At 38.2% G+C, this 19907-nt stretch overlaps 1 protein-coding gene across 1 annotated transcript in view; it reads right to left on the bottom strand.

The window, feature by feature from the left end:
* The window catches only part of TEX11 (testis expressed 11), a 358382-nt gene that overhangs the window by 32742 nt on the left and 305733 nt on the right, over positions 1–19907 (bottom strand). Inside the window, exons 26-27 of the mRNA XM_007470148.1 lie at positions 2402–2551; positions 1024–1132 (exon numbers count right to left, since the gene is read on the bottom strand). Of these exons, the coding sequence (XP_007470210.1) occupies positions 1024–1132; positions 2402–2551 (259 nt within the window). The remainder of the gene's footprint in view (positions 1–1023; positions 1133–2401; positions 2552–19907) is intronic.

Raw genomic sequence — 19907 nt, 5'->3', positions numbered from 1 at the left:
TTTGAAGATATAAAGGGGGCTGACCAATCCTTCCTTTTATTATGCCTACGGTTGTCTTTCACTATTTTTTTTTTTTTTTAGTTTCCTGAACTAAGGAGTTGTGTCTGTTTACTATATTTTATGAGCTGGTTTAATCTACAGATACTTTAAAGCATCTCGTTACATCCTCAAATGCGGAAGGGAATTGGGATTTAAATTGGGAGTAATTCCAGGAGAACTCTCTCCTGTCTCAGAAAAGGAAGACTGTAATGAAGTTTTCCAGAGAAAAATCACACAATATCTATTTTCCCCCCATGTCTAGGCATAGAGAACATAAAATCTTCAATAAATATTATTTTATATTATGTACAGCACTTATTGGTCCTTAAAGAAAGGTGCTTAGAAAAAAATATGAGGCAAATGTAGCAAAATGTTAACATCTGTTAAATTTGAGTGGTGGATACACTCGTGTTTGTTATATGAATCTCTCTACTTTTCTGTATATTTGGCATATTCAGTAATGAATGAAAGAACGGTACTTAATTAGTAATTTTATTATATATACAGGCTCACACAAAGAAGCAACTTTCTCCCTCTTTTCTCCTTTGGGAAAACCAGACTCCTTTACCTTGCCTTGGTCTATCACACAACTCTAAATATGGAGCTATTCTGAGGGCTTTTTAGTCCAGGAGTTATAGGAGTGGCCCAATCATCTTTTGAGTCAGTTGAGTATGACTGATGACTTATGGGACATTGACTATAGCACTTTTGGCTATCAAAAACTAGGATTCGGGCTTCCCTGGTGGTGCAGTGGTTGAGAGTCCGCCTGCTGATGCAGGGGACACGGGTTCGTGCCCCGGTCCGGGAAGATCCCACATGCCGCGGAGCAGCTAGGCCCGTGAGCCATGGTCGCTGAGTCTGGGCGACCGGAGCCTGTGCTCCGCAGTGGGAGAGGCCACAACAGTGAGAGGCCCGTGTACCGCAAAGAAAAAAAAACAAACAAAAAATAAAACTAGGATTCAGTGTTGAATTATATTTACTAACCTGTATCTCAAAACATCAACTGATTCTTTCTTTTTGTGGAGAAATAAAGCCTTTTTCAAGGCCTTTAGAGCAATAGAAGGATAGTGTGCAGGCATTTCCATTGCTAATGCTACAGGAAGGGAAGCAAAAAGATTGTGAATACCATAATCTCATCCATCACAGTTTTCATCCCACGTTACAACTGACTTTCTCTAATGAAACTGACCTGAGACAGATGAACAAAAACAAATAAATAAACAAAAACCCAAAAATGAATTTTATAAAATGATGAATCCATGGTGGCTTTCAGAGACAGCTCCTACTTTCTGGGCAGAGTAACATGGTAGGATCACCAGGTTATATTTTTTCTTCAGCAAACATCAACAGAGAACCTACTGTTTCTGTAAGCCTGCGCACAGTCATACAGGTGAAGCAATAATCTTAGGAACCAAAGTGAAGGAGGGGCACACTAAGAAGGAAACAGAAAGCAGATAAGTAAAAGGGTACTAATCAAAAACAGATTTATACTAAATATACTGTTTCTGCCTAATATTAAAAACAGGAAACACTTGACATAAGAGTAAGTATCAGAGATAAAACCCCTAAAACTTCTAGACACATTTACCAGGCCTCTAGAATTGGAGTTCCATTATACAAGGAACAGTGGTCACCATCACATGTCTATAAAGTATACGCCACCAGCTCCACGGGTCTAGAAATTCTGTCTTGGCAAGACAAGGAAAGGCAAGTGGGACTCTTGTGCACTTGGGGCTACCTAATATCTTTATTAGCCACACATAGGTTCCTGAGGAGGGTGAAAGATATAAAGGGAACAAAATGAGGCAATTTCTTGCAGTATATACTCATAGAGGCTCTGAGCCCCCAAATACTACTTATAGCCCAACGACAAATTTGAGGTTGGCAATTGTGTTAAAAATATCACCAATATTTCTCTGTACACTTTCATAAACGGCTAAGAGTGTATCACTTTTGATTAGTGAAGCAGCTGATTGTCTATTTCTAACTAGCTGAGCAAAACTAACTTTCTGAAGTTTGAGCTACCTCTATTGTGTAGTTATATTATTCGATTCTACACATAAAATAAATATGAGCACCTATTATGGGCAATGCACTTTGCTAGGGTTTATAAGTACAACAAATACAAGTAATTACTACTCATGACCCTAAGGAGCCTATAATCTCATATAAAGAAAAAGATAAATGCACAAACGATTATAATACAAAATAGTTCGAGAATGCCATTAGAGAAGGAGAAACAAAGTGCTATGAGGATACACTGCTTCCCACCTGGAGGAAAGAGAGAAGAGAGAGAAGAAAGAAAAAAGTAGTACGATTTAAATGGGTACCAGCCTTCCAAAAACATAAATACAGCTCTTACATGCGATTGTTTCCAATGTTTTACTTTCTAAATGAGGCAGCTCCCACACTGATTCCAGGAAGCTGTCCAGTAATGGGTCATTCATTTTGGCTTTAACTTCAAACTCATACAGCAGAAGCAATGTCTCACATGGATCACTTGAGAAGTCCCCTAAGAAAGAGACAAAATTGCAACATTCTCTGTGATTACATTTTATCATTCTCTTCTATTCTAATCTCTCTTCTGGAGAGATTTTCCTATTGAGGAAAATTAATTTTATTTATAACTTGAAGGTTATCCCAGCTCCTGTAGACAGATCTTTTACATTTTAAAATCTATAAACTCACCAATACTTTCACACCCTGAAATGCATTCACTAGAGTTGTCTACATTTCCTGAAATTATTACCATGATATTCCTAAATAGCCTGGAAAAGTCTTGTTGCTATCTAATTCAAATACGTTTACCTCCCTTACTTTAATGACTGAGTTAACCAGAAAATACAGTGCAATATAAACCAACTGTGGTTTTATTTTAAACAAAGCAAGGGGAAATTTCCAAACTGCTTCATTTAGTCAGTCAACAATATTTCTTGGTTATCGCCATGGGCAGAATCTTGTATCAGGTGGCATCTACCATACTATGTGAGATGGTTTCCAATCACCCTTGTTAGACTGAACGTTTTCAAAAGTTTGGAGGTATAGCATACATACAATAAACTGAGTGAAGTGCATTAATCTTAAACAAACAGGGTGATGAATTTTTATATATGTTCAAACCCATATAACCACTACCCAGATCATGATATAGAACACTTCCAACACTCGTGCTCCTTTCCAGTCAATACCACCTTTGCAGAGTTAACAACTATTTTGACTTCTATCACTATTGATGGGTATTTTTTGTTACTGAACTTCAGTGATAGCATGTAGAACTATGATCAACTTTTGAATATTGACCTGTATACTGTGACTTGCTTAACTCATTTATTAGTTCACATAACTTTTTGGTAGATTCTTTGGACTTTCTATATAGAGAATCATGTGTCCTCTGCAAATACAGATAGTTTTATTTGATCTTTTTCACTCTATATATGTCTTTTCCCACTCTTTCGCTTGCCTTATTGCATTGGCTAGGACCACCAGGATGATGACGACCAGGAGTGGTGAGAGTAGACATCCGTGACTTGTTTATGTCCTTAGAGGGAAAGCATTCAGTCTTTCATCATTAAAAATGACATTAGCTGTAGGTTTCATTTTTGTGGATGGTCTTTATCAGCTTGAGGAACTTCCCTACTATTCCTGTTTAGCTGAAAGTTTCTATAATAAATGGATGTTGAGTCTTGTCACTTAATCTGTTGATATGGTGAATTAAATGATTGAGTTTACAATGCTGAACCCAGGATAAAACTTACTTGGTTATAATCTATTATCCTTTTCATGTTTTGCTAGATTTTAAACTGTGAATTCAATGGGTATAGGACAATTCAGGTTATCTATTTCTTTTTGCAGGAGCTTTGGTAGTTTGACTTTCAAGGAATTTGTCAATCTCATCTTACCCTTCAAATTAATGGGCAGAAATTTCTTCAGAATATTCCCTTGTTATCTTTTTTTTAATGTCTGTAGCATCTGTAGTGATGTCTACACTATCATTCTTGATATTGTTAATTTGTGTCTTGATCTGCCTGGCTAGAGTTTTCTCAACTGCACTGATCTTTTCAAACAAAAACAATAATACAGCTTTTGGTTTCATCAATTTTATCTATTATTTTCTGTTTTAAATCTTATTGACTTCTGCTCTTATATTATTCCTTTCATTCTGCTTGATTTGGTTCAATTTGCTAATTTTTTCCCTAAGGTGGAGGCTTATTTAAGAACTTTCTTTTTCTAATAGAGGCATTTATTTCTACAAAGTTTTGTCTAAACAGTGCTTTAGCTGTATCCTCCAAATTTGTTTTGTTTTGTTTTTTTGCGGTATGCGGGCCTCTCACTGTTGTGGCCTCTCCTGTTGTGGAGCACAGGCTCCGGACGCGCAGGCTCAGCGGCCATGGCTCACGGGTCTAGCTGCTCCACGGCATGTGGGATCATCCCAGAATGGGGCACGACCCCGTGTCCCCTGCATCGGCAGGTGGACTCTCAACCACTGCGCCACCAGGGAAGCCCCCTCCAAATTTTTATATGCTGTGTTTTCATTTACTTCCATTCAAACTATTTCTAATTTCCCTGCAAATTTCTCTTCGACCCATTTGATTATTTAAAAGTATGTTTTATAAACTGAAGTATAGTTGATTTACAATATTGTATTAGTTTTGAGTATACAACATAGTGATTCAATATTTTTATAGCTTACACTCAGTTTAAAGTTATTACAAAAGTGGCTAAATTTCACTGTGCTGTACAATATATCCTTGTTGCTTATCTATTTTATACATAGTAGTTTCTATCTCTTAATCCCATACTCCTGTCCTGCCCCCTCCCTGCTTCACTCTCCCCAGTGGCAACCACTAGTTTGTCCTCTGTATCTGTGAATCTGTTTCTGCTTTGTTATGTACATTGGTTTGTTTCATTTTTTAGATTTCACATATAAGGGATAACATAGAGTATTTGTCTTTCTCGGTCTTACTTATTTCACTAAGGGTAATATTCTCTAAGTCCATCCAAGTTGTTGCAAATGGCAGAATTTCATTCTTTTTTTATGGCCGAGTAATATTTCATTTTATATATTACACCACATCTTCTTTACCCATTCATCTGTTGATAGACACTTAGGTTGCTTCCATATCTTTGCTATTGTAAATAATCCTGCTATGAACATTGGGTTGCATGTATCTTTTTGAATTACTGTCTTCCGTTTTTGCAGATATATACCCAGGAGGGAATTGCATGATCACATGGTAGTTCTATTTTTAGGTTTTTGAGGAACCTTATACTGTTTTCCATAGTGGCTGCACCAATTTACATCCCCACCAACATTGTACAAGGGTTCCATTTTCTCCACATCCCCACCATTTGTTATTTGTAGACATTCTAACAGGTGTGAGATGATATCTCACTGTGGTTTTGATTTGCATTTCTCTAAAGATTAGTGATGTTGAGCATCTTTTCACGTGCCTGTTAGCCATCTGTATGTCTTCTTGGGAAAAATGTCTATTTAGGACTTCTGCCCTTTTTTTTTTTTGCAGTACGTGGGCCTCCCACCGCTGAGGCCTCTCCCATCGCAGAGCACAGGCCCCAGATACGCAGGCTCAGCGGCCATGACTCACGGGCCCAGCCGCTCTGCAGCATGCGGGATCCTCCCAGACCGGGACACGAACCCGCATCCCCTGCATCGGCAGGCGGACTCCCAACCACTGCACCACCAGGGAAGCCCTTCTGCCCATTTTTACTTGGGTTGTTGGTTTTTTCCTTGATGCTAAGTTGTATGAGCTCTTTATATATTCTGGATATTAACCCCTTATTGATCATATCATTTGCAAATATTTTCTCCCATTCCATAGTTTGTCTCTTCATTTTGTCAATGGTTTCCTTTGCTGTGCAAAAGTTTTTATGTTTAATTAGGTCCCATTTGTTTATTTTGCTTTTATTTCTTTTGCTGTAGGAGACAGATCCAAAAAATATTGCTATGATTTATGTCAAAGAGTGTTCTGCCTATGGTCTCTTCTAGAAGTTTTATGGTTTCAGGTCTTACACTTAGGTCTTTAATCCATTTTTAGTTTATTTTTGTGTATGGTGTGAGGAAATGTTCTTATCTCATTCTTTTACATGTGGCTGTACAGTTTTCCCAGCACCACTTATTGAAGAGACTGTCTTTTCTCCATTGTATATTCTTGCCTCCTTTGTCATAGATCAACTGACCGTAGGTGCATGCGTTTATTTCTGGGTTCTCTATTCTGTTCCATTGATCTATGTGTCTATTTTTTTGCCAGTACCATGTTGTTTTGATTACAATAAACGTGTATTCTGGTGTTGTTGGGTAGAGCATTCTGTAAATATCCATTAGATCAAGTTGGTTGATAGTGTCATTTATGTCTTCTATACACTTGTTGAGTATCAGTAGCTTTGTAGTACAGTCTGAAGTCAGGGAGCATGATACCCCAGCTTTGTTCTTTTTTCTCAAGATTTCTTTGGCAGTTTGGGGTCTCTTGTGGTTCCATAAAAATTTTAGGATTATTTGTTCAAGTTCTGTGAAAAATGTCATGGGTATTTTGATAAGGATTGCCTTAAATCTGTAGATCACTTTGGGTAGTATGGACATTTTAAACAATATTAATTCCCCCAATCCAAGAACATGGGATATCTTTCCATTTCTTTGTATCATTTTCAAATTCCTTCATCAATGTTTTATAGTTTTCAGAGTATAGGCCTTTCACCTCCTTGGTTAAGTTTCCTAGGTATTTTATTCTTTTTGATGTGATTTTATTCACGATTGTTTTCTTGCTTTATCTTTCTGATAGTCCATTATTAGTGTATAGAAAAGCAACAAATTTCTGTATATTAATCTTGTATCTTGCAACTTTACTGAATTCATTTATTAGTTCCAATACTTTTTTGGTGGAGACTTTAGGGTTTCTTATATACAGTATCATGTCATCTGGAAATAAGAGTTTTATTTCTTCCCTTCCAATTTGGATGCACTTTATTTCTTTGTCTTGTCTGATTGCAGTGGCTAGAACTTCCGTTGCTATGTTAAATATAAGTAGCAAGAGAGGGCATCCTTGTCTTCTTCCTGATCTCAGAGGAAAGACTTTCAGTATTTCACCATTGAGTATGATGGTAGCTGTGAGTTAGTCATAAATGGCCTTTAATATGTTGATATATGTTCCCTCTATATCAACTAGAAGTACGTTGTTTAATTTCCAAATATATATTTGGAAAAATATAACTGTAAAATATATTTTACATATATTTTATAGATTTATCATTTAATTCCATTATGGTAAGAGAAAATACTTTGCATGATTTCAATACTTTTAACTCTTTTCAGGTTTGTTTTATGGTTCAGAATATGGTCTATGTTGAATGATCCACCTGCATTTGAAAATAAATGTGTATTCTGGTGGTGTTGGGTAGAGCATTCTATAAATGTCAATTAGATCAAGTTGGTTGATAGTGTTAGTTATGTCTTCTATATCCTTGTTGAGTATCTGTTGACTTATTCTATTGATTCCTGTACTGGAGTCTCCAACCATAGGGTGGATTTGTCTATTCCTCCTTTCAGTTCTATCAGTTTTTGTTTCATGTATTTTGAAGCTCTGTTGTTTGGTACATTACAAATTTAGTATAGTTATGTTGTCACGTTTAACTGACCACTTTTTCATTATATCCCTCTTTATCCTTAGTAATATTCCTTGTTTTAAAGTGTCTCCTCTGATATTTATATAGCCATTCCAGCTTTCTTTGGATTAGTGTTTGCATAGTGTACCTTTTTCAATTCCTTTTATTTTTAACCTATCTATGTATTCATATATAAGTGGGTTTCTTATAGACAGCATGTAGTTGGGTGTTGATTTTTTAGCCAATCTGACATTCTTTATTTCTTTTCTTGATCTTTTAATGGGTGTGTTTAGACCAGGGGTGAGCAAACTACAATCTATGGGCTGGCAGCTTGTTTGGCAATAAAGTTTTCTGGGAACCCAGTCATGTTCATTTGTTTAAATATTATCTATGTCTATTTTCCTGCCTATAATGGCAAAGTTGAGTAGTTGTGCCTGAGACCCTACGGCCTGTTAGCTGAAAATATTTACTATTGGGTCTTTAAGAAACGTGTCCTGACCTCTGATTTAGGCCATTTATATTTAATGCAATTATTGATATAGTTGGGTGTTCTTGAACTTTATTAAATTGAATTATACTTAGAACAATTAGAAGATCAAGAAGGAAACATGTCTTGAAAAACACTATAAGCCAACTAGAACTACCAGACCTTTAGAGAACACTCAACAGCAGCAGAATAGACATTCTTCTCAAATGCATATAGAATATTCTCTAGAATTAATGATATGCTAGGTCATAAAATAAACCTCCATAAATTTCAAAATATAAAATGATACAATGTATGTTCTGTGACCACAGTGGAATGAAATTAGAATAAGAAAAAAGAAATTGGGAAACTCACAAATATACTGAAAGTAAACAAGACACTTTTAAACAACCAATGGGTGAAAAAACAAAAGAGAAATTAGAAAATATTTTGAAAATGAAAGAAAATGAAGACACAATATAATAAAACTAATGGGATGCAGCTGAAGTGCTTAGATGGAAAATTATATCCATAAACATATAATTATATTGGTAAACATATAATTAATTATATCTTTACAGAAAATATGCTGTACACCTTAAACTTATATAGTGCTGTATGTTAATTATACCTCAATAAACCTGGAAAAAAATAAAATGAAACTTAAAAAAAAGAAGGAAAAATTGATTTCAAATCAATAATATAACCCTCCACATTAGTTAAGAGCAAACTAAACCCAAAGAAGTAGAAGGTAGAGAATAATAAAGACTGGAGTGGAAATGAATGAGAGAATAAGAAAACAATAGAGAAAATTAATGAAATCAGAAGCTGATTCTTTAAAAAGACGAACAAAATTGACAAAACTTTAGCTAGATTGACTAAGAAAAAAAGGAGAGAAGCCTCACTGCTAGAATCAGAAATAAAAAAAGAGACATCATTACCAACCTTAGAGAAATAAAAAGGATTACAAAGGAATGCAATGAAAAATGTATGCCAAAGGGCTTCCCTGGTGGCGCAGTGGCTGAGAGTCTGCCTGCCGGTGCAGGGGACGCGGGTTCATGCCCCGGTCTGGGAGGATCCCACATGCCGCGGAGCGGCTGGGCCAGTGAGCCATGGCCGCTGGGCCTGCGTGTCCGGAGCCTGTGCTCCACAACGGGAGAGGCCACAACAGTGAGAGGCCCGCATACAGAGAAAAAAAAAAAAAAGTATGCCAATAAATTGGACAATCTGGATAAAATGAACAATTTCCTAGAAAGACAAACTACTGAAACTGACTCAAGAAGAAACAGACAATCTGTATAGATGTATAATGAAGGAAGATATTGAATTAGTAATTTTAAAAACTACAGGGACTTCCCTAGTGGTCCAGTGGGTAAGACTCCACACTCCCAATGCAGGGGGCCTGGGTTTGATCCCTGGTTTGGGAACTAGATCCCACACACATGCCGCAACTAAGAGTTCGCATGCCACAATGAAGAAGTCTGCATGCCACAACTATGAGCCTACATGCCGCAACTAAAGATTCCGCATGCCACAAGTAAAAGATCCCACATGCCACAACTAAGACCTGGCACAGCCAAAATAAATAAATAAATATTAAAAAAAAACTACAGAAAAAGAAAAGGCCAGGCCTATACAGCTTCACCACAGGATTGGAGCAAACATTTAAAGAATAATTAATGCTAAGTATTTACTAATTCTTTCAGAAATTGAAGGGGATGGAACATTTCACAACTTATGCTAGAAGGCCAGGATTACTATGACACCAAAACCAGACAAAAACATCACAAGAAAATTAGACAAATGTCTCTTATGAATATAGACACAAAAATACCCAACAAAATACTAGTATTCTGCATCCAGCAACATATAAAAGAATTATACAATGTGATCAAGTGGGATTTTTTCCAGGAATGTAAGGTTGCTTTAACAAGTGAAAACCAATTAATATAATACACCATATCAACAAAACAGAGACTACATGATGATCTCAATAGAGGTGGAAAGCATTTGACAGAATCCAATAAACCTGATAAAACACTGTCATGATAAAAACAATTAACAAACTAGGAGTGGAAGGGAACTTCCTCAACCAGATAAAGGGCATCTATGAAAAAAACACAGCTAAAAACATACTTAATGGTGAAAGACTGGATTCTTTCCCTCTAAGATGAAGAAAGAGACACGTATGCCCACCCCTACCATTGCTATTCAACACTGTACTGTAAGTTCTACCTAAAGAAATTAGGCAAGAAAAAGAAATAATAAACATCAAGACTGGAAAAGAAGTAGTGAAACTATTAATACACAATGTGATCTTGTAAATAAAATTCCTAGGGATTCCAGTAAAATACCATTAGAACTAATAAAGAAGTTTAATAATATTAATGTACAAAAATCAATTCTATTTCTATACAATAGCCATGAGCAAAGTGAGAATAAGATTAAGAAAACAATTCCATTTATAATACCATCAAAAATAAACTATTTAGGATTAAATTAAAGAAGTGCAGGACTTGTACACTGAAAACTTTAAAACATCATTGAAAGAAATTAAGGAAGATGTAAATAAATGGAAAAATATTCCATGTTCATGGATTAGAAGGCTTGACATTGTTAAAATAGCAATACCCCTCAAAATGATCTATATATTCAACAGAATCCCTACCAAAATCCCAGCTGGCTTTTTTCTTTTTTCAGAAACTAACAGGCTGATCCTAAAATTCATGTGGAAATTCAAGGGATCCAGAATAGCCAAAACAATCTTGAAAAAGAAGAGCACACACACACACACACACAAAAAGAAGAAATAGAACACATTTGGAGACTAACATTTCCTGAAGTAAAACCATGTGTCTATGGTCAACAATTTTCCACAAGGAGACAAAGACCATCCAATGGGGAAAGAATAACTTATTTTCTTTTCTTTTTGGCTGTGCCACATGGCTTTTGGGATCTTAGTTCCCTGACCAGGGATTAAACCCGCAACCTCAGAAGTGAAAGCACAGAGTTCCAACCAATGGACCACCATGGAATTCCCAAGAATAGCTTTTCCAAAAAAAATGGATCTGTATAGCAACATGGAAAATAATGAAACTGGACCATACTTCATACCACATACAAAAGTTAACTCAAAATGGACCAAAGACCTACACGTAAGAACTAAAACTATAAAACTCTTTAGAAGAAAACATAGGAGTAAACCTTTATGACTTTGGGTTGGCAGTTATTAGATATGATACCAGAAGCAGGAACAAAAAAAGAAAAATAGATAAATTGTACCTCATAAAAGTTAAAAAAAAAAAGTTCTTCAAAGGATACTACTGAGAAAAGGAAAAACCCCACAGAATGGGAGAAAATATTTGCAAGTCATATATCTGATCACAGACCTGCATCTAGAATATATAAAGGACTCTTATGACTTAATAATTTAAAAAACAATTAAAAATTGGGCAAACGATCTAAACAGACATTCCTCCAAAAAATACATACAAATCGCCAACAGGCATTATGAAAAAATGCTCAATACCATTAGTTGTCAAGAAAATCAGTCTTTGGGACTTCCCTGCTGGTGCAGTGGTTAAGAATGCACCTGCCAATGCAGGGAACAGGGGTTCGAGCCCTGCTCCGGGAAGATCCCACATGCCACAGAGCAACTCAGCCTGTGCGCCGCAACTACTGAGCCTGTGCTCTAGAGCTCCCGAGCCACAACTACTGAGCCCACGTGCCACAACTACTGAAGCCCAAGTGTCTAGAACCCGTTCAGTGGGTTGTCTGCAACAAGAGAAGCCACCACAATGAGAAGCCCGCACACCGCAATGAACAGTAGCCCTTGTGTGCCACAAGTACAGAAAGCCCACGTGCAGCAACAAAGACCCAACACGGCCAAAAATAAATAATAAATTAATTAATTTTAAAAAAGAAAATCAGTCATCAGGAAATCAAAACCACAATGGGATATCACTCTACACTCAGAAGGACGGCTAGAATCAAAAAGTCAGATAATACAAGTGTTGGCAAGCTGGTGGAGGAATCAGAAGCCTTATACACTACTGGTGACAATATAAAATGGTGCAGCCACTTTGGAAAATGGTCTGGCAGGTCCTCAAACAATTAAACAGAGTCACGGAGAGGGGAGCTTAAAGATGGTGGAAGAGTAAGATGTGGAGATCACCTTACTCCCCACAAATACATCAGAAATACATCTACATGTGGAATAACTCCTACAGAACACCTACTGAACGCTGGCAGAAGACCTCAGACCTACAAAAGGCAAGAAACTCCCCACGTAATTGGGTAGGGCAAAACAAAAGAGAAAAAACAGAGACAAAAGGATACGGATGGGACCTGCACCAGTAGGAGGGAGCTGTGATGGAGGAAAAGGTTCCACACACTAGGAAGCCCCTTTTCGGGTAGAGACGGAAGTGGACAGGGTTGGGGGGGCGAACTTTGGAGGCACAGAAGAGAGCACAGCAACAGGGGTGTGGAGGGCAAAGTGGAGGGATTCCCGCACGGAGGATCAGTGCCGACCAGCACTCACCAGCCCGAGAGGCTTGCCTGCTCACCCGCCAGGACTGGTGGGGGCTGGGAGCTGAGGCTCCGGCTTTGGTCAGATCCCAGGGAGAGGACTGCGGTTGGCTGCGGGAACACAGCCTGAAGGGGTCTAGTGCACCATGGCTAGCCGGGAGGGAGTCCGGGAAAATGTCTGGAGCTGCCGTAGAGGCAAGAGACTTTTTCTTGCGTCTTTGTTTCCTGGTGCGCAAGGAGAGGGGATTAAGAGTGCCGCTTAAAGGAGCTCCAGAGACGGGGGCGAGCCGCGGCTACCAGTGCGGACCCCAGATACGGGCATGAGACGCTGAGGCTGATGCTGCCGCCACCAAGAAGCCTGTGTGCAAGCACAGGGCACTATCTACAACTCCCCTCCCAGGAGCCTGTGGAGCCCGCCACTGCCAGGGTCCCGTGATCCAGGGACAAAGTGCCTAGGAGAACACATGGTGCCTCAGGCTGGTTCAACGTCATACAGGCCTCTGCCGCCGCAGGCTTGCCCCGAACTCCGAACCCCTCCCTCCCCGAAACCTGAGTGAGCCAGAGCCCCAGAATAAGCTGCTGCTTTAACCCTGTCCTGTCTGAAAAAAAACAGACGCCCTCAGGAGGGCTACACGAAGAGGTGAGTCCGAGTCCAAAGATGAACCCCAGGAGTTGTGTGAACAAAGAGACAAAGGGAAATTTCTCCCAGCAGCCGCAGGAGCAGCGGATTAAATCTCCACAATCAACTTGATGTACCATGCATCTGTGGAATACCTGAATAGACAATGAATCATCCCAAATTGAGGAGGTGGACTTTGGGAGCAATGATATACATATATTATTCCCTTTTTCTCTTTTTGTGAGTGCGTATGTGTATGCTTCTGTGTGTGTTTTTGTCAGTACAGCTTTGCTTTTACCATCAGTTCTAGGGTTCTCTCTGTATTTTATTTTTATTATAGGTTTTTAAATTTTTTTATGTTATTATTATTATATTTTTGCGGTACGCAGGCCTCTCACTTTTGTGGCCTCTCCCATTATGGAGCACAAGCTCCGGACGCACTGGCTCAGCAGCCATGGCTCACGGGCCTAGCCGCTCCACGGCATGTGGGATCTTCCTGGACCGGGGCACGAACCCGTGTCCCCTGCATCGGCAGGAGAACTCTCAACCACTTCGCCACCAGGGAAGCCCCTTTATTATAGTTTTTAGCACTGTTATCATTGGTGGATTTGTTTCTTGGTTTGGTTGCTCTCTTCTTTCTTTCGTTAAAAAAATTTTTATTAATTTTTTAAAATAATTGTTTTAATAATTATTCTTTATTTTTATAACTTTATTTTATTTTCCTTTTTAAATTTTATCTTCTGCTTTCTTTCTTCCCCTTTTTTCTCCCTTTTATTCTGAGCTGTGTGGATGACAGGCTCTTGGTACTCCAGCCAGGCATCAGGGCTGTGCCTCTGAGGTGGGAAAGCCAAGTTCAGTACACTGCTCCACAAAAGACCTCCCAGCTCCATGTAACATCAAACGGCAAAAATCTCCCAGAGATCTCCATCTCAGCGCCAAGACCCAGCTCCACTCAACGACCAGCAAGCTACAGTGCTGGACACCCTATGCCAAACAACTACCAAGACAGGAACACAAACCCGTCCATTAGCAGAGAGGCTGCCTAAAACCATAATAAGGCCACAGACACCCCAAAACACACCACCAGACATGGACCTGCCCATCAGAAAGACAAGATCCAGTGTCATCCACCAGAACACAGGCACTAGTCCCCTCCACCAGGAAGCCTACACAACCCACTGAACCAACCTTAGACACTGGGGACAGACACCAAAAACAACAGGAACTATGAACCTGTAGCCTGTGAAAAGGAGACCCCAATCAATGTAAGTTAAGCAAAATGAGAAGACACAGAACCACACAGCAGATGAAGGAGCAATGCAAAAACTCACCAGACCTGAAAAAAGAAGAGGAAATAGGAGTCTAACTGAAAAAGAATTCAGAATAATGATAGTAAAGATGATCCAAAATCATGGGAATACAATGGAGAAAATACAAGGAACCTTTAACAAAGACTGAAAAGAACTAAAGAACAAACAAACAGTGACGAACAAAACAATAAATGAAACTAAAACTGCTCTAGAAGGGATCAATAGCAGAATAACTGAAGCAAAAGAACGGATAACTCACCTGGAAGATAAAATAGTGGAAAAAACTACTGCAGAGCAGAATTAAGAAAAAAGAATTAAAAGAATTGAGGACAGTCTCAGAGACCTCTGGGACAACATTAAATGCACCAACATTCAAATTACAGGGGTCCCAGAAGAAGAGAAAAAGAAAGAGACTGAGAAAATATTTGAAGAGATTATAGTTGAAAACTTCCCTAATATGGGAAAGGAAATAGTTAATCAAGTCCAGGAAGCACAGAGAGTCCCATACAAAGAACAAATATTAAAAGCAGCAAGGGGAAAACAACACATAACACATAAGGGAATCCCCATAAGGTTAACAGCTGATCTTTCAGCAGAAACTCTGCAAGACAGATGGGAGTGGCAGGATATATTTAAAGTGATGAAGGGCAAAAACCTATAACCAAGATTACTCTACCCAGCAAGGATCTCATTCAGGTTTGACAGAGAAATTAGAACCTTTACAGACAAGCAAAAGCTAAGAGAATTCAGCACCACCAAACCAGCTTTACAACAAATGCTAAAGGAATTTCTCTAGGCAGGAAACACAAGAGAAGGAAAAGACCTACAATAACAAACCCAAAACAATTAAGAAAATGTTAATAGGAACATACATATCAATAATTACCCTGAATGTAAATGGATTAAATGCTCCGACGAAAAGACACAGACTGGCTGAATGGATACAAAAACAAGACCTGTATATATGCTGTCTACGAGAGACCCACTTCAGACCTAGGGACACATACAGACAGAAAGCGAGGGGATGGAAAAAGATATTCCCTGCCAATGGAAATCAAAAGAAAGCTGGAGTAGCAATTCTCATATCAGACAAAATAGACTTTAAAAGAAAGATTATTACAAGAGACAAAGAAGGACACTACATAATGATCAAGGAATCAATCCAAGAAGAAGATATAACAATTATAAATATTTATGTACCCAACAGAGGAGCACCTCAATACATAAGGCAAATACTAACAGCCATAGAAGCACAAATCGACAGTAACAAAATCATAGTAGGGGACTTTAACACCCCACTTTCACCAATGGACAGATCATCCAAAATGAAAAGAAATAAGGAAACACAAGCTTTAAATGATACATTAAACAAGATGGACTTAATGGATATTTATAGGACATTCCATCCAAAAACAACAGAATACACATTCTTCTCAAGTGCTCACGGAACATTCTCCAAGATAGATCATATCTTGGCTCACAAATCAACCGTTGGTAAATTTAAGAAAATTGAAATTGTATCAAGTATCTTCTCCAACCACAACACGATGAGACTAGATATCAATTACAGGAAAAAATCTGTAAAAAATACAAACACATGGAGGCTAAACAATACACTACTTAATAACCAAGAGATCACTGAAGAAATCAAAGAGGAAATCACGAAATACCTAGAAACAAATGACAATGAAAACAGGACAACCCAAAACCTATGGGATGCAGCAAAAGCAGTTCTAAGAGGGATGTTTATAGCAATACAATCCTACCTTAAGAAACAAGAAATATCTGAAACAAACAACCTAACCTTACACCTAAAGCAGTTAGAGAAAGAAGAACAAAAATCCCCAAAGTTAGCAGAACAAAATAAATCATAAAGATGAGATCAGAAAAAAATGAAAAAGAAATGAAGGAAACAATAGCAAAGATCAATAAAACTAAAAGGTGGCTCTTTGACATGATAAACAAAATTGATAAACCATTAGCCAGACTCATCAAGAAAAAAAGGGAGAAGACTGAAATCAACAGAATTTGAAATGAAAAAGGAGAAGCAGCAAATGACACTGCAGAAATACAAAGGGTCATGAGAGATTACTACAAGCAACTATATGCCAGTAAAATGGACAACATGGAAGAAATGGACAAATTCTTAGAAATGCACAACCTTCTGAGACTGAACCAGGAAGAAACAGAAAATATGAACAGACCAATCACAAGCACTGAAACTGAAACAGTGATTAAAAATCTTCCAACAAACAAAAGCCCAGGACCAGATGGCTTCACAGGTGAATTGTATCAAACATTTAGAGAAGAGCAAACCTCCATCCTTCTCAAACTCTTCCAAAATATAGCAGAGGTAGGAACACTCCCAAACTCATTCTACGAGGCCACCATCACCCTGATACCAAAACCAAAGATGTCACAAAGAAAGAAAACTACAGGCCAATATTACTGATAAACACAGATGCAAAAACCCACAACAAAATACTAGCAAACAGAATCCAACAGCCAGCACATTAAAAGGATCATACACCATGATCAAGTGGTGATCATACCAGGAATGCAGGAATTCTTCAACACACGCAAATCAATCAGTGTGATACACCATATTAACAAACTGAAGGACAAAAACCATATGATCTTCTCAATAGATGCAGAGAAAGCTTCTGACAAAATTCAACACCTGTTTATGATAAAAACCCCCCAGAAAGTAGGCATAGAGGGAACTTTCCTCAACATAGTAAAGGCCATATATGACAAACGCACAGCCAACATCGTCCTCAATGGTGAAAAACTGAAACCATTTCCACTAAGATCACGAACAAGACAAGGTTGCCCACTCTCACCACTATTATTCAACATAGTTTTGGAAGTTTTATCCACAGCAATCAGAGAAGAAAAAGAAATAAAAGGAATCCAAATGGGAAAAGAAGAAATAAAGCTGTCATTGTTTGTAGATGAAAACTGTTTGTAGATGTAGATGACATACACAGAGAATCCTAAAGATGCTACCAGAAGACTAGACTAGAACTAATCAATGAATCTGGTAAAGTAGCAGTGTACAAAGGTAATGCAGAGAAATCTCTTGCATTCCTATACACTAATGATGAAAAATCTGAAAGTGAAATTAAGAAAACTCTCCCATTTCCCATTGCAACGAAGAGAATAAAAGGCCTAGGAATAAACCTACCTACCTAAGGAGACAAAAGACCTGTATGCAGAAAATTATAAGACACTGATGAAAGAAATTAAAGATGATACAAATAAATGGAGAGATATACTGTGTTTTGGATTGGAAGAATCAACATTGTGAAAATGACTCTACTACCCAAAGCAATCTACAAATTCCATGCAATCCCTATCAAACTACCACTGGCATTTTTCACAGAACCAGAACAAAAAATCTCACAATTTGTATGGAAACACAAAAGACCCCGAATAGCCAAAGCAATCTTGAGAACGAAAAACAGAGCTGGAGGAATCAGGCTCCCTGACTTCAGACTATACTACAAAGCTACAGTAACCAAGACAGTATGGTACTGGCACAAAAACAGAAATATAGATCAATGGAACAGGATAGAAAGCCCAGAGATAAACCCATGCACATATGGTCACCTTATCTTTGATAAAGGAGGCAGGAATGTACAGTGGAGAAAGGACAGCCTCTTCAATAAGTGGTGCTGGGGAAACTGGACAGGTACATGTAAATGTATGAGATTAGATCACTCCCTAACACCATACAAAAAAATAAGCTCAAAATGGACTAAAGACCTAAATGTAAAGCCAGAAACTATCAAACTCTTAGAGGAAAACATAGGCAGAACACTCTATGACATAAATCACAGCAAGATCCTTTTTGACCCACCTCCTAGAGAAATGGAAATAAAACGAAAATAAACAAATGGGACCTAATGAAACTTCAAAGCTTTTGCACAGTAAAGGAAACCATAAACAACACGAAAAGACAACCCTCAGAATGGGAGAACATATTTGCAAACGAAACAACGGACAAGGGATTAATCTCCAAAATTTACAAGCAGCTCATGCAGCTCAGTATCAAAAAAACCAAACAACCCAACCCAAAAATGGGCAGAAGACCTAGACATTTCTCCAAAGAAGATATACAGATTGCCAACAGACACATGAAAGAATGCTCAACATCACTAATCATTAGAGAAATGCAAATCAAAACTACAATGAGATATCATGTCACACTGGTCAGAATGGCCATCATCAAAAAATCTACAAACAATAAATGCTGGAGAGGGTGTGGAGAAAAGGGAACCCTCTTGAACTGTTGGTGGGAATGTAAATTGATACAGCCACTATGGAGAACAGTATGGAAGTTCCTTAAAAAACTAAAAATAGACTACCATATGACACAGCAATCCCACTACTGTGCATATACCCTGAGAAAACCGTAATTCAAAAAGAGTCATGTACCAAAATGTTCACTGCAGCTCTATTTACAATAGCCAGGACATGGAAGCACCCTAAGTGTCCATCAACAGATGAATGGATAAAGAAGATGTGGCACATATATACAATGGAATATTACTCAGCCCCAAAAAGAAACGAAATTGAGCTGTTTGTAATGAGGTGGATAGACCTAGAGTCTGTCATACAGAGTGAAGTAAGTCAGAAAGAGAAAGACAAATACCGTATACTAACACATATATATGAAATTTAAGGAAAAAAATGTCATGAAGAACCTAGTGGTAAGACAGGAATAAAGACACAGACCTGATGGAGAACGGACTTGAGGATATGGGCGGGGGGGGGAAGGGTGAGCTGTGAGAAAGCGAGAGAGAGGCATGGACATATATACACTACCAAAGGTAAGGTAGATAGCTAGTGGGAAGCAGCCACGTAGCACAGCGATATCAGCTCGGTGCTTTGTGACCGCCTGGAGGGGTGGGATAGGGAGGGTGGGAGGGAGGGAGACGCAACAGGGAAGAGATATGGGTACATATGTAAAACTGATTCACTTTGTTATAAAGCAGAAACTAACACACCATTGTAAAGCAATTATACCCCAATACAGATGTTAAAAAAAAATTTAGTAGATGCTGCTTCTGCACACTAAATTAAAATATTTTAAAATGATTTGATTCTCACTTATCTCCTTCCCATCCTACCCCTCCCTTATGAATTGAGAAACTGTTCCTAAGTCTCCCTATTGTTCATGGCAATATAGTTATTTGCGTTGGTTCTATAAAAATCTTCCACTTTTTAAACCAGGATATAAATGGACTCATTGTGCAACCAGGATATATATGGACTCATTGTGCAACAAAGGCCTTGAATGAACTATTCATATTTAAGAATGACAGCC

The sequence above is a fragment of the Lipotes vexillifer genome, unplaced genomic scaffold (assembly GCF_000442215.2).
Source record: "Lipotes vexillifer unplaced genomic scaffold, Lipotes_vexillifer_v1.1 scaffold926, whole genome shotgun sequence".
NCBI classification, from domain to species: Eukaryota; Metazoa; Chordata; class Mammalia; order Artiodactyla; family Lipotidae; genus Lipotes; species Lipotes vexillifer.
Note: the sequence above shows the minus strand (reverse complement) of the source record. Positions and strands in the feature narration are given on the sequence as shown.